The following is a 15,118-nucleotide window of genomic DNA, read 5'->3' as shown; positions in this document are numbered from 1 at the left end:
AGTACAGTCCAACTTTCATTTGCAATCTTGGGTTCAAAGAGAAGATGTGTGTTGTTTTTTGTTAGGAAGATATGTCTTGCTGAAGAACAAGTTACTTACCTTCGGTAAAGCCTTATCTGGTAGATCTCTATTGAGCCGCAGATTCCTACCTTAGAATTATCCCCAGGTGTCAGACTGCATCCACATCTTTTCGTGAGTAGTACCCTTGCACGCCAGTAGGTGGTGTCATTAGACTCCAAGTGGCATGCGTGGTGCCTATATAGGCACCACCCCAGCGGCATTCCACGCCAGAAGCTTGGAGCCACGAAGAACACTGACCACTGGAGTGGAAAACTAGGCCCTCAATAAGGAACAGTCCTGTCCCTAGAAATCCGTTCGCAAATCAGGGAAAATGGGGGGGGTTGCTATGGAATATTTGACTAGGTAGAGTCTATACCAGATAAAGTGTTGCCGAAGGTAAGTTACTGTTCATCAGATAGAGACTTCTAGCTGCAGATTCCTTACCTTAAAATAGATCCCCAAGCAATACAGCCCAGAGGTGGGTCTGCGAAACTGATTCCCACTAGATGGTCCTACAGGACCAAATGAGCAAACTGCCCATCCTGATGGATCTGACTGTCCAGGCAGCGGTACTATGTGAATTTGTGCAGAGAAGCCCACATTGCTGCCTAGCAGATAACCAGGCCCAAAACTCTGCATGCTAATGCAGTGGTTGCACCTATTAGCTCTGTTGGAAGGAGCAAGGAAACCCTCAGGTAGTTGCTTCTTGGCCAATGTGTAGAAGATCCTAATGTAAAGCATGATCCATCGGGAGATGATCCACTTCTGTATGGCTCTTCCCATCTACGCTCTGACATAATCCATAAAGAGCTGATTATCCATCCGGAACTCTTTTGTGTGGTCATGGTAGAATGACAATGCTCTTTTTGGGTGGTCAAGTCAGTGAAGTCACTCCTCTCCTTTAGAGCCTTGTGGCGGAGCTTAAAAAGTAGGCAGGGTGATAGACTGGCCTACTGGAAAAGGAGTAACCCCTTGCGACAGAAACAAAGCTCTAGTGCAAAGAAGCAGCTTGTCTGGGTAGATGTTCAGGTATGGAGGCTTAAATGACAAAACCTGAAGGTCAGTGACCCTCTGGGCAGTTGTTATTGCCACCATGCAGGCTGTCTTGATGGAAAGGAGCCTGAGAGGACAGTTGTGCAAGGGCTCAAAGAGAGTGCACATCAAGAACGTCAGACTTAGATTAAGGTTCCCCTGAGGCATGATGAAGGGTAAAGGAGGAAACATATGTTGCAAACCTTTCAGGAACCTATGTATATTAGGGTATTTGGAGAGGGATGGCTGGTCTGACGAACACAGAAAGGCTGAGATAGCTGCAAGGTCGCCCTGTAAGGACCTGAGAGAGGGGAGCAGAAATGGGATCAACCTGTTTCTCAGCAGACTACGCCACAAACGTGCCCCAACAGCAGGCATATACTGTTTTGGTGGAGGGATGGCTGGCTGCCAAAATAACATCAAGGACTTTGGGAGAAAGGTCAAAAGCTATCAACTGTCGGTGTTCAATCTCAACGCATGTAGGGGTACTGTTGACAGGTTCGGTCGGAGAACCCTCACCTGCTGCTGCGACAGTAGATCCTCTTGAAGGGGAAGCCTGATCGGAGGACCGATGGCCTTGCTCAACAGCTCTGGATACCAAACCCTCAGAGCACCGTCCGGAGCCAGAAGGATGACTTGGGCCCGGCTGTTCCTTAGTTTCTTGAGAACTCTGGGCAGAAGTGGTAGGGGTGGAAAGGCGTACAGGAGGCCTGAGATCTGCCCGAGACGAAAATTGTCTCTAAGCTAGAGCTGCCTTGAAAATTCCAGCGCGCAGAACTGCTGACATTGCACGTTCACGGCGATGGTGAACCGATCCAACCAAGGCTCTCCCCAATGCTGAAAGAGACATTGCACCACCTCCAGATGGAGACATCACTTCTGCTAGGAATCTTCAGCTGAGTTTGTCCACCGTGGCGTTGAGGGACCTTGCAAGGCATTGAACAACCAGGGATATGCCCTGATGTTTCAGCCACGTCCAGAGATGCAGGGCCTCTAGACAAGAGGGTCCATGACCCCACCCCATCCTGTTTGTAGCAGTACCACATGGCAGTGGTATTTTCCGTGAACACCTGTACTAGCCTTTCCTTGATGGAGGGTAGAGAAGCTTTCGATGCCAGTGGGATCACCTAAATTGCCAGAGGGCTGATATGGAGTCTGGATTTGGGATTTGCCAGAGACTAGAGAATCCTCTGATCTCCACATCTCCCAGATTGCCACCCCAGCCCAGTAGTGACGCTTCTGTCACCAATGTGAGATCTAGTTGAGGAAGGGAGAGAGGTCTGCCCCTAACCCAATTAGGGTTTGTTAACCACCACTGCAGATCATTTGCAGTTCCCTCAGAGATCTTGACCATGTCAGAGAGATCCCCCCGATGTTGCGCCCAGTGGAACTTCACATCCCACCGCAGATCCCGCAAATGCCAGCAGGTATGTGTCACAAGCAGGATGCACAAGGCCATGAGTCCCAGCAGCCTCAGAGTCAGTCTCACTGAAATCCAGGATAGAGGCTGAAACATCGGTATCACAGTTTGAATATCCTGGACTCGCCATTCGGGAGGATAGGCCCAAAACTGCAGCATGTCCAGAACAGCTCCGATGAAAGGGAGCATCTGAGAGGGAGTCAAATGTGAGTTTTGCACATTGAAAGTGAGCCCTAGCGAATGCAGGAAGTCCACCATAGGCTAGAGGTGAGAGACAACAGCCTGGTGCAAATCCACCTTCAACAGCCAGTCACCGAGACTGGGGAAGACTAGCTCCCCTAATCTCCAAAGAAGAGCTGCAACCACCACCATAACCTTGGCTGGTAAGGCCAAAAGGGAGCAATGCAAATGGAAAGGGCTCGTGGGTCACAGTGAACTGCAGGTAGCGCCTTTGGACAAGCAGGACGGGAATGTGGAAATATGCATCCTGCAAGTCCAATGGTTCCATCTAGTCTCCCAGGTCCAGGGCAGACAGGACTTGAGCAAGCATGAACATTTTGAACTACTCCTCCTTGATGAAGAAATTGCGAGGACGCAGGTCAAGGATAGGACGAAGGGCTCCATCCTCCTTGGGCCTCACAGAGCAGTGGGAATAGCAACCATAACCTACGTCGGCACTCTCTCTATGGCTCCCTTGGTCAAGAGAGCCATCACTGAGAAGGTCCTCCTTCAGCCTGTCGCAAGCAGGTGGCATTGGGTGGAGGAGTAGTCACAAAGGGGAGGGAATGGCCCCTTCGGACAATCGGTCTAATGTTATTGACCGCAGTAGGGCAGGTGATGGCATATCCTGCCTTCCCCTCAGTGTTCATGATACTAAGAGGCCAAACTAAAGGGATTTGGAGGCTGCTGGGGGGTTGGTGGACTGGCCCGACCTCTGGCTGCTGACCCAGGAGGTCTGTGGGTAATGTGTCCTTGGCCATACAAAGGCTGGGAAGTTTGCACACCATGGTGCTGGGCATGTAAAGACACAGCTGGAAGCCCCTTCCATGGCCGCGAAAGGCAGACTGGGGTTGACGAGGGGCCATGAAAAGGCCCAAGGACCAGGCTGTAGCTCTGCTATACTTGAAGCACACCAGGGCTGAGTCCGCCCTGTCTATGAAGAGACGGGAGCCATCAAAGGTCATGTCCATAAGCAATGCTTGGACATCCCCCGAAAAGCCAGTTGTTCTCAGCCAAGCATGGCACTGTAAGGCCACCGTTGATGAAACCTCTCTACCTAGCGAATCAGTGGTATCTAGTCCACATCTGATAGTGAACTTAGCAGCATCTCTGCCATCAGCAACAGCTTGGGAAAGTATGTTCTATGCCTCCTCCAGAACAATGGGCAACAGCTGCTCAACTGAACCCCATAGAGCATGGGATTAATGGCCCAAAAGGCACGCGATGTTCACGGACCGCTTTGCCAGACTGGTGGAAGAAAACATTTTCTTGCCTAAGGTGTCCACTCTTTTGGATTCCCTATCCTGTGGGCGATAGGGAATGTGCCAGGATTTACACAGGAAGTAGAGGCTTGGATCACCAAGCTCTCTATGGTAGGGGCTTGGTTGAGGGATTTGGGGTCCACTGGGGCAGGGTGGTGGGGGTAAGCAATCGTCCTGTTCACAGGAGCCCCTGTGCTGGGCTTGGACCAAGTCCTAAGGATGTCTGTAAGGGCTTCATTATTGGGACAAGCGGCTCTGAAGCACCTCTGTCAAGATGTTCGTTGTGAATGCCTCTGAGGGCAGGCCAAAGTCCAAGACCTCGGCCACCCTTTGCACCACCATAGCAAACTCCTCCTTAGCCATGGTGGGGGGAGAAAGCATGCCAGCATCTAGTGAAGTGATCAGTCTTCGACCAGTCCATGTTGGAATCTAAAGGCTGGTATTCTTCAGGTACCAGCGACCCCTCCCAATCCTCCCCAAGCCCTAGTCCATAGGAATAGGCCTCAGTCTATCGCCTGGAAGGCATAGATCTAGCCTGTGCCAGAGCCGGCGTCCAACGACACCCCTCCGCCTCTGTGTCGGAGTTGGGGATTAGAATGGATATGGCTTTGCCAGAGGGCGTCTGCGAACTGGCATCCGGACCTGCACCAGGGAAGGTTGAGATGATACGATCTGCCCTGGTCCGGATTCATGTGTTGGTCCAAGGGGCCCGACTGGTGCAGAGGGCGGAACCACTCGCAGGGAACCAGTAGGAACGATTTCTGAACCCACGGGGCCCCAAGGCAGCTCAAATATTAGGCGCATGGCCTCAAAAACTCCCAGTTGAGTGGGGGTCGCTCTGGCTCCCGGAATCTATGGGGGGCGCAGAGCCAGCCCACCCGCAGGATCAACCGCGGAGGCCAGCCTCCAATGACAAGCCTTCCTCATCTTTTCTGAAGAAGTTTAAGACTTCTCCGACTTCTTGTTCTTCTTTTTCTTGTGGAAGTTACCCGCATGGCCCAACGACTTTGAGTCCGGTGAGGATTTTGGGCTCCAATCTCAGGATCGAGCTGACGGCAAAGCTCTGAGGTGGAGCCTATATAGGCATCACCCATGTAACTTCCGGCATGGACGCTGCCGCCGATGCCACGTGAAGACGAACAATGCCTTCTACTGGCATGCAGGGATACTGCTCATAAAAAAGTTTCCGGATCTAGTCTGACGACTGGGGATAATTTTAAAGTAAGGAATCTGCGGTTAATAATCTATATCAGATTTGCTGTGTTTATGCATTTGCCCCTTGCTCCCTGCCCCACATTCTAAATGTAAAGCCTTACCATACATACGTCATACATTTTGGTGAAAGGTTGTTTTTGACTGGAACGAGGGCAATCTAGTCTCCAAGTATTGAGTTTGTATTTGTCTACAAAGAGAGAGTATTTGGAGTGATAGCTTTGTCCACAGCTTGATTACGTGCAGGTCTGGCCGACCAAGCACTGTATGCTGTCCCTTGGACAGTCATTTACTACGCTTCGCGGTAGGGAACCGCTCTGTTTTGCTCTGCTTTGAGTGGTTTGCAATTTCATAGGTGTCAGAGTTTGAATGCTGCACCTACATATTTGGCGTTAATGGCTCTCGGATCAAACTGTGCTGACCCGCCTCAAATGACAGGGTGATGGGCAGGCTGTGCTTATCCGGGACAGGCTGCCACAGGATGTGTTATGTCTGAAGCATACTTCTGTTTCTTCGGTTAAACTGTTGTTGCGCTCTTCGGCTGATATTCTGACAATAGTAAGATGCACACTTACTGTCAACTCAAGTTACTTTATTTAATTATAAGTATAATCAAAAAGTGCGCGTGCAGGCAATACGTACTGCACAAAACACGTTTTCACCATGCATATTAAAAAAAACGTGAGACCACAGCTTTTCACAGCAGAGTTGTAAGGGTGTGCATAAGCACCAAGTGCAAATACAAAACAGTACATAATGGCAAGCACGTTTGAGACAAAATTTAAAAAAGCATAAAACGTCTATATCTAAGGGCAGGTTTAAAAAAAGGACACTACAGCACAGCAAACTCCATCCTCATTTAGGAGTTGTACAAAACAGAGAGCAGGTCTACCTTCCTTAAAATGATGCTACCTCAACAATGGATTTAAAAAGCGTTTTGAATAAATAAGATAAAACCACTAAAAAGACAAAGTGCAACAAGGATTGGGTCGACTGCCCGTCATAAGGGCTAATGCAGATGGAGGCCTTGTCATACTGGCCCATAGGAAAACACAACTGGGAGCGTACAACCCCCAATCTAATACGTGTTGGCAAGACCTTATCGCACTGCCCTGCTACTCTAGTCAAATTATATTCCAGGCCAGGTGACATATGAAGCATCATATACTCCCTTCTTGAATGTTTAATCAATGCCTCCTGCTTTCTTTTGTTACACCTTTTAGCCAAGAAAGCTGATTTGAACATGGAACTGCCTTGTTTACTTATCCCAGTAGGATTAAGAAAGAGCTGAAACAGCCCTAAATCTTGTAAAGCTCCTTTAACACATGAGAGCCAGGGTATTTTAAGGCCCTTGTCACACTGTAGGCAGTCGCTAATAATGGAGCGATTAAGGCCAGCTTGGGGATTCTGCCACATCAAGACCACAGTGAAAGAGGAGCCCATTTAATACAATCCTCCAGATACTAGAGGGGGGGGACACAGGGGGCGGCGAAGACCGCATTTCTCCTCCAGTTGCAAACTGCCAGTGTTCGAGTGGCCCCTGTCTCCCACTCCTTAGGACGCCACTGGCAGCCAAATGCCGATTATAAATGTCAGACATGGAAACAAGAGGTCTGCAGCCAATTGCTGATGGGATGTTAAAAAGAGCCCCCACCGCCTACCTACATTTTTGGCTGCGGATTGAAAGGTTTCTGCTCCACAAGTATGAAGAGCCATAAACTACCTCTAAATAAGGAACGTTGTAAACCCTCTGTAGGCGATTGACATGGGCACTAATAGTTCTCAAGTTTATTTGGGTGGAGGTCCGTGACCCACACACCATATTTCGAGATTGTGAAGAATTAGTCTCCCGATCTAGGTCAGTCATAAAGTCTGAGAATGCATCCATTAGGCACCCCAGGCTCCTGGGAGTACGTGCCAGCAAGACTGCATCATTCGCATCAAGGGAAGATGGAATCAGTCTGGGAACATCCGGGGCACTCTGAACCCAAAGATTATTCAAATTATTGATATAAAAAGAGAATAAACTTGGGACCATAACGCAACCCAGATGGACTCCATGCTTCAAGCTGAAAGCCGGAGATTATTCACCTTCAGGTCTAAACAAATCCTGGCCTCCAAATTCCTGTGTAAATCAGACAGAAAATACACCAAAGGAGTATTGCGACCCAGATTCAGAAGGATAGGATTTTCCCGAGGAGGTTTACCCGAACAAACGCACACTTACTCAATTTGGAAAGGAGACTGGCTTGAGCTGACCTTACAATGATTATGTCTTAAATTGTCAGATCTGCAACTTTCCCAGAGCCAATGACTAGTGCAACTGATCTGTTCTAGTGCCTAATGAGTACCAAAGAAGTACTCTTTTTAGCTTTGCCTTGCTTTGAGGCAGCTGCTTAGAAGGTCATTGCTGCAATTACATTTCCCAGACTTGGAAAAAATGTTTTTGTTGTTATGAACTTGGTTGCTGCAGCTAATAGATAACTATGTGCAGTTCATTTTGCAGTGTATCAACAATTAAAAATAAACCATGATGCAGTATATCAGAATGAAGGATCTCCCGAACAAGAGCCCTAACACTCACAATAGCCAAGCGCTAACGCTAACCTGGCACAAAACCCAAAGCACTACCCTAATTCCATCACAAACCTAAAATAGAATCATGACCCTTACCCACCCCCCATGTCCTGGCCCTCATTCACCCTTTAAGCAAACCGAAGCCAAACTCGCTCCCTAATCTTAACCCACTGTCTACAGCGCAGAAATCAGTAGGAACAAAAAACCTCTTTCTGATATTTGATGGATTGTGTCCATTATGACTCAGAATAAAAAATCTTCCGTTTCACTTTTCCTTATTTCCGTTTTCCATAGTTTGGTTCTTCGTTTTCACATAGTTCTCTAGTACTTACATGTGGCCTGTGATTTTCTTAAAATAACGGACGTGTGTGTTACTCACAGAATGAGTGGCCAATCAACTGTCGCCCTAAGGCCAGACCCTATAAGTTTCCAATAATAAAGTTGCCCGCAATGAATAGTAGTGAAAATCTAACAACAGAAACTGTTACATGCTCAAGATCACCAGTGTCATAGGGAAAGATGTTAATTGTTCCTAGAGTGGGTTCAGCCTGTGTGAGTACAAAAACATCTTTAAAGAAGGGGTGAATGGCATGGTTTACTCCTTTGCATCAGCATGGTAGCCACCCCTTCATTAAAACATTAAGTAATGGATTAATTGAAGCTCTGGCTAGTAGGGCTCAGTGTAACTGTGTTGGAATACAAAGACTATGGCGTGTCTAGCATCCAGAGAGGGTGGGCCTCTGTGAAAAGGGGTGGGGAGTATCATAAGGCAGGCAGTGGCATGACGGGGACACAGGGGAGGTTGCACCGGGCGCACATTTTTTAGGGGTGCAGGAGCATTCTTAGGGGTGAACATTTTGAAAAGAAAGGTGGAAGGATACTTGCCTTGCCCCAGGTGCTGGCAACCCACACTACGCCGCTGTTGTAAGGCACTTTTCACATATATACAAATGCAGCCTGCCTTTTAAGTAACATATCCAGGCATTTTACAAATGAAAACAAATCTGTACCTACCGAAAAGTCTATTCTGATTCCTCCTTACAAACAAGAATGTGGAATCAAGATCCACTTTAATATTATGGTGCACGTTTTCACTGAGAAACACACATGCTCTTAGTTTGGTGACTGAAGCAAACGCTAGGAATACTATTATCAGGGGAAACATCCTTTACAACGAAACTTTTACCACGCAGTGCTGTTACAACACAAGTATTACAACGAAAACCTTTAGAACGCATTACACTGGGGGGCGCTCTAGGATAGGGAATTGTTTTAATTTACTATCCAACACCTTCCCTAGTGTCCATGGGGACTGGAGTTGGAATAGTAAATTAAACTATTCACTATCCAGCACCCCAAAGCGCTATGCGTTGTAAAGGTTTGCGTTGTAATACTTGCGTTGTAACAGCATGCGTGGTAAAAGCATGCGTTGTAACGTCATACATCCTATTATCAGTGAATGGCAGTTCAAATTTAACAACGAAGGACCGGATTCGCAAAGGTGAATATACACATGTATATTTAGTCACATGTATTTTTACTTCTACACCTAAGTGTAACGCTCCACTTTTTGCTATTCACTATTTCCAAGTGAAGAGTTACACCTAAGTGTAGACATATGTCTCTGCCCCCCCTTAAATGAGGGGCTTGAATCTTCTGCAACAGAAATAAATAAATGCTAGTAACTTTTGACCTGTTGGTGGAGCTCTCTACCTCTAGCGTTGAGGTCTCCCTATGGAAAAGTTTGGGGAAATGTATTAATGCTTCTTGTTTTATAAAACAATAATACAATATTTAATGTATAATGTCAATGTAAAATAATTTAAAATATTTATAATTAACTTGGAAATATTCAAATAACATTTTACAGCACATTAACTCATCAAATTAGGTCAGTATTAAATAATACAATAATGTAAATATTTTAATTTAATTTATAAATATACATTTTTTGATCATAGTTAAAAAACATAATCACACTCACTAACATTTGTATTTTTTTTATATTTTAGTGTATGTGGTTAAAAGTTACATACTTATGTATATATTTTTACATTAAATTGTCTTCTTAAATATTATAAAGTAAATGAATCAATAATTGTATCTTTTATATATTTGTGTGTTGTCAAGCTAATTTAATTTTTTTAACATTAGTTCCTATAGGGTGTTATTTTAAATCCCTCCCTCCGGTGTTTTCTTTATGGCTGGAGTGATTTAAGTCTGTTTTTACAATTTTAGGGCTGCCGTAGCTTTAGAAGTGTATTTTGAGAACTTCAAATGTCTTACTCTTTTGTGAATATGTTTTGTATTGACAGGTCCCTCCCAAACCCCTAGTTAAATTTACCTAAACATGTCCCATTAAATAGAAATGTTTGCCCACCCACTCTCCCTAGACCCTCATACATTTATAACTCATGTTAGCTAGATCGCCGCCACTCCGTGCAAAAAAAGGCTTGGGGGAGCAGAGGTAGCGGTAGCTAGCTGTAGATTTGTGAATTGCGGTTTGTAGTACATGCGTAGTACGTATTATAAGATGCAGTTTGTGAATCTGTTCCTAAGATAGCAGCTTAATGTATGACAATCAGGCACATTTGTACATTGAACCCCGTTTGAGCTTCGTTAGTGTCATACTTGACAAGCTTTAAGAAGCTTAAGCAAGGCCAATACTAATACATTTCAATGGTATGGCAGGAAAGATTTGGGAAATGTCTTATTACACTGGAAGCACCCCTTGAAAATATAGATGCAGTACAGCCTCTCACCGATCCCGTTCGAACGTTTATCCATGGAATCATTATAGGACCAAGATGCTCTATTTTACCCTCTTATTTTTAAAAATATATGAGCCAAAAAATCCTCCCTGGAGCCATAGTGAAAACGAAGAGAGAATGAGCTGCTCACAGGTTTTAGCAACAATGTATTATCCCTCATTCCCTTCATACACAGGTAGAAGAACAGACAGACCCACCAACCTGGTATCGGTCTGAGTGATGGAGGTCATCTGTAGAGCGGGGCGAGGCAGTGGGCGAGTCCCCTTCACGTTTGATGGAGGCTGATAACAGAACCGACTGCAAGAGAGAAGAGAGAAAAAGCCAGGATAAGTGGTCAGACAAAGGTGTGCAGGGTCTTTGTTGAAGTGCAGGACCAAAGATGTTAGATTACAGTCAGTGGACTGGAGATGGTATATGGTCAGTGGATTGGATGTTGTCAGAGGAGATGGTGCTGAGGCAAGAGTAGATATGCAGGCAGGGGTAGATGTGTATGATCAATTTCCCAGTAACAGTGGTGAAGATGTAGGGTCTGCTGTGGTGGTGCAAGAAAACAACACTATCTGTGCTGTGTGCCAGACGTCCTTTCAAAAGTCCCACACCCAGCACCAACAATTGACGAGCCGGCACTATGTCAGACTTGTGGTGTACATTGACCACTGAGCACACCCCATAGTACATTCTCTACCTGTGCCAACCTCACTTCCACATACATGTTACCTTCACCTAGTACATGAGCTCTACTGTGTGCAAACGTCACCCTTCTTAGAGACTCGAGCTTCACTTATGATTTGACACGGGCCGTGTCATAGCACGTTTTTTTCTTTACTTCCAGCCATGTTGTACCGCAGCCGCATACACCAGAACTTTAGTGACAAGGAAGCAACAAGGATGTGGATGAAACCTTGGCTGGAGCAGCTGCCACCTTCCCCATACCTTTTGCACCAGCACTTTTCACCTCATGAAGAGCAACGAAAAACATATATATTTGGTACGTCTTAATAGGATGGCTGTTAATTTGTGGCTGGGGCATATGCTTATTGGAACGTGATTGTGACTTTGCTTGAAGCTGCTGCCCGTGTGTGTTGAATCTAAAGAAGTGAAACCAAAGTCCCCCTAAAGTCTTCTGAGCTGTCTGGAGCGACCAACGAAATGAAACCAGCTGCCCTTGCTGACGAATGAAAATAAAGAAATGAGAGTTAGATAGGACGAAGCCAACCAATGTTAAGTAATGGGTGGGCTCCAAGCCCTTTTTAGATTAAAAAAAAAAACACTAGATCTAACAGGGGCAAAATATGCACGGTCTCACGCGAGACATAAATAATTTTAATAATTAAAATCCTTTTTTTTTACTTTTCGCTTTGTGTATATATAGCTATGGTTTTAAGACAATCGGGAGTGACTCCACTGGCTGCCAGTTCATCAACGGGTAAGGTATAAGGCACTGACGCTAGCACACCAAGCCTGGGTACCTTAATGAACGGATGAAGGAATATGGCCTCCAGAATTGCCAGACTTATCATGGTTTCTTGCTTTCAAAGACAATGGAAGAGAAGCGCTTCCTTCATGTTTGAGCAGCAGGTATGTGGGATCAGCTGCCTGCTTACCTGAAGTCTATCCTGGAGGAAGGAACATTTTAAAGGGAATTGCAAACAATCTTATTCATACTTAAGTGATGTCAGGATATCAATGAATCTCTGCAACGATTCCCAGCAATGCCTAAAAGTGCTGGGACACTCTGTTGAGAAGCTGTGTGCTATAGAACTATCCTTCATTTATTCATTCATAATTTTAACACTTTTTGCCACATTCAATCCTTTAAGTCACACATGGATTTTATAACAAAACAATGCCTTTTTCCATTGCAGTACATGAAACCAAGTGTTTTTTTATTGAGTGCGAGCTTGACCCTCCTAAATGCTTTTTCTATTTACAAATGTAGGTGTTTAATCTCCAATATGGCCGTCCTAAAGTCTTGTCAGGTCGCAGCGTGTTTAGCCTCCTTGGGATACTGCTCAAGGACGGTCGCCCTCCTGCTGGTCTCTACTGCTGAAGCCGCTGTTGGCATCACACTCTGATGGCCCTTACGCAACACCCACAGAATCAGGCCATTTCATCCCCTGCAATGAAAAGGGTCCCACCTTCCTGTGGGCCCTTCCCTACGATGGACCCAACTGGGAGCCTGCAGCCTAATGCAGACAGGGAGACTTCACACCATGTGCTCATGCTGTGCTAGTGATGAAGCAAAGCTTCGCATATTTTGCGGCTTGCCGAAGTCAAGAACCTCGTTTATGTATAACAAGGTAATCAATGTACGTCTTACTAACGTTTATATTTAGTTTAAGTAAAGTTTATGACGCTTGCCTATGTGTATTCCTAACTATTTTAATCCGTGTTTATAAAATGGCCGCCGCTTGTATTTAGTTACTGCGCATGCGTCAGCCACACTCACGTGTCCTGACGCGTCTGCAGAAGTGGAGGGAAATGTATGCGCATGCGTAATTCATAGCTGTGCTTATCATGTGGTACTGCTCGTGCCACTGCTCTTGTGACTGTATCAATGTGGCTAACATTTAAACGCAATAGTTTTATTTCTTGATGATGAGTTAAAAGTACAAATCCTGTGATGTGTTTTCATAATGACATTACTATGTATTAATTTGTTTTTCGCTTACTTTTTATGTACCGCGGGGAATGGGGTTTGTCTGTACCGAGAACCATTTTGGAGGTCCTTCTGCGCCTGCGCGACTTGCCGAGGCATAGCAGACCTTGACTGATGGAACACAGCCAGTTGGCAGTGATGAGCAAGATGCTCCTGAGAAACGACCCGAAAACTCGGCTGAACCAATCATATGTTCTCACAGCAGCAACATTGTTAAAGTTGCCATTGTATTTCTGCACCAGTTCTCATGAGAACCCCAATCTAGTTAGGCGGTACCCTATTATGCAAATGTAGGCTTGAAACTCTATGTCGTGATTGGTGTGTTACCCAAATCCTACCTTAGGACCAATCTAAATTGAGGGATTCTGACACTTTGCAACATTGGGGGGTGGTACACTGTCCCCAAACTGTATATTTACCCTGGGTTCACCTAGTGAACCGTCCGACTTGTCTGGTTTAGCTGACCTGTCACTGACCCAACGCACTCAATAGGTGACTGAAGATACAGAGAGCTGCGGAGCACTTTGTCCGAATTGACCATAGACTAAGGTTCTACTGAACCTTAAAGTGCTGGCGAAGCACTTAACTGGGAGTTCGCTGACCCAATCGGGGTCTTGATCGATAGCTGCAGAGCGGGTGGAGCGCAGGCGTTGCTTCCGAACTGTGGGTTCCGGTCCTGTCCTGAGCGGTCCTGTCTTGAGGGTTTGCTGTCCTGTCCTGAAGGTCCTGTCCTGATTCCTATCCCGAGGGTATCCTGTCCTGTCCTGGGTGTCCATTCTGCACCTGCCGTCCTTTGAGGGGTATCTTTCCTTGAGGGTTTCCTGTCCTTAACTGACCCGTGGCCAGGGTTTGGTTTTCCACACCAATCTAGGTAAATATTGCTCTGAAACTCTTAAAATCTTGCACCTTCTGAATTTCTAACTTTTGCTTTAATAAAGTTCATCATTGCATATGTTATATTTTCCATGCCTTTCCGCAACTATTGAAAGTCAATTACATATTTTCATAAGTTTGTTCCTATGTCTTCTCACTTGTTAGAGATTATATTTTGCATTGCAGTTTGTAATTTTCTGATATGGTCTAGAACTTCATTACCTAGACTGTTCAAAGGCCCCTTTACTTTAAGTGAAGCGTGTTACTCATTATAGGCCCTCCTATAGTTACCCATACATAGTCTGCCCATGCTTAGATATTACTGAATTGCATAGTACTTTTTCTCTTGCATTTTATATCAGTATTTTAATGATTACCCTATCATTATTTTTATATAGCTACATAATTTACATTATCTTGGTCATTGATTGTCTCATTCTTGTATACTTGATGCATGAAGAAAACGAACTTTAGATAAACATTTTAAAACTTCCAGTTGTCCGTGGTCATTTAAACAGTATTTGAATGTTATTGGTTGGGTTTGTATTTTGCTGCCTTTTCTTTACAGCTAGCTCCCTGATTCATTGTGGTCATTAGGTACCCGCATCGGTGGATGGTAAGTCGGGTGCACTGAAAATAATAGTAGGGAACACACACACACAAATTGGTAGAGCTCGTGAAGTCACCTGGTCAATGTGTATGGTGATTTGAAAGTATATGGGCCCTGAAGCCGGAAAACGGCGAAAACTATTGGTCGGGTGGCCTCGCGCGCTCTATCAGTTTTACTGGTAGCTAGAGGATGGTTAGGGACTAGTTGAGAGTAAGGCAGGGATTAGTTGGACTAGTTGAGTCGGAAGCTGCTAGTATATTGATGCTGCTAGAAGAGTGGCTGTTCTAAGAGACCTGATCATTCTCTTGTGAATACGCTGCTGAAACTCATGAATTTTTGCATTGTTATTATTCTTGTTCTTATATTGTTATATGTACTAATCCATGCATTTGTAAACCGTATTGTTTCGTGTTGTCCGAACTC

At 45.3% G+C, this 15,118-nt stretch overlaps 1 protein-coding gene across 6 annotated transcripts in view; it reads right to left on the bottom strand.

The window, feature by feature from the left end:
• Window positions 1-15,118, bottom strand: part of RNF220 (ring finger protein 220) — a 1,024,387-nt gene that overhangs the window by 221,967 nt on the left and 787,302 nt on the right. For all 6 annotated transcript variants that reach the window (XM_078671729.1, XM_078671730.1, XM_078671731.1 and 3 more), the window contains one exon: window positions 10,755-10,850. In XM_078671729.1, the coding sequence (XP_078527855.1) occupies window positions 10,755-10,850 (96 nt within the window). The remainder of the gene's footprint in view (window positions 1-10,754; window positions 10,851-15,118) is intronic.

This window comes from Lissotriton helveticus, chromosome 1_2 (genome assembly GCF_964261635.1).
Source record: "Lissotriton helveticus chromosome 1_2, aLisHel1.1, whole genome shotgun sequence".
Lineage (NCBI taxonomy): Eukaryota > Metazoa > Chordata > Amphibia > Caudata > Salamandridae > Lissotriton > Lissotriton helveticus.
This window is presented reverse-complemented; position numbering and strand designations above follow the sequence as displayed.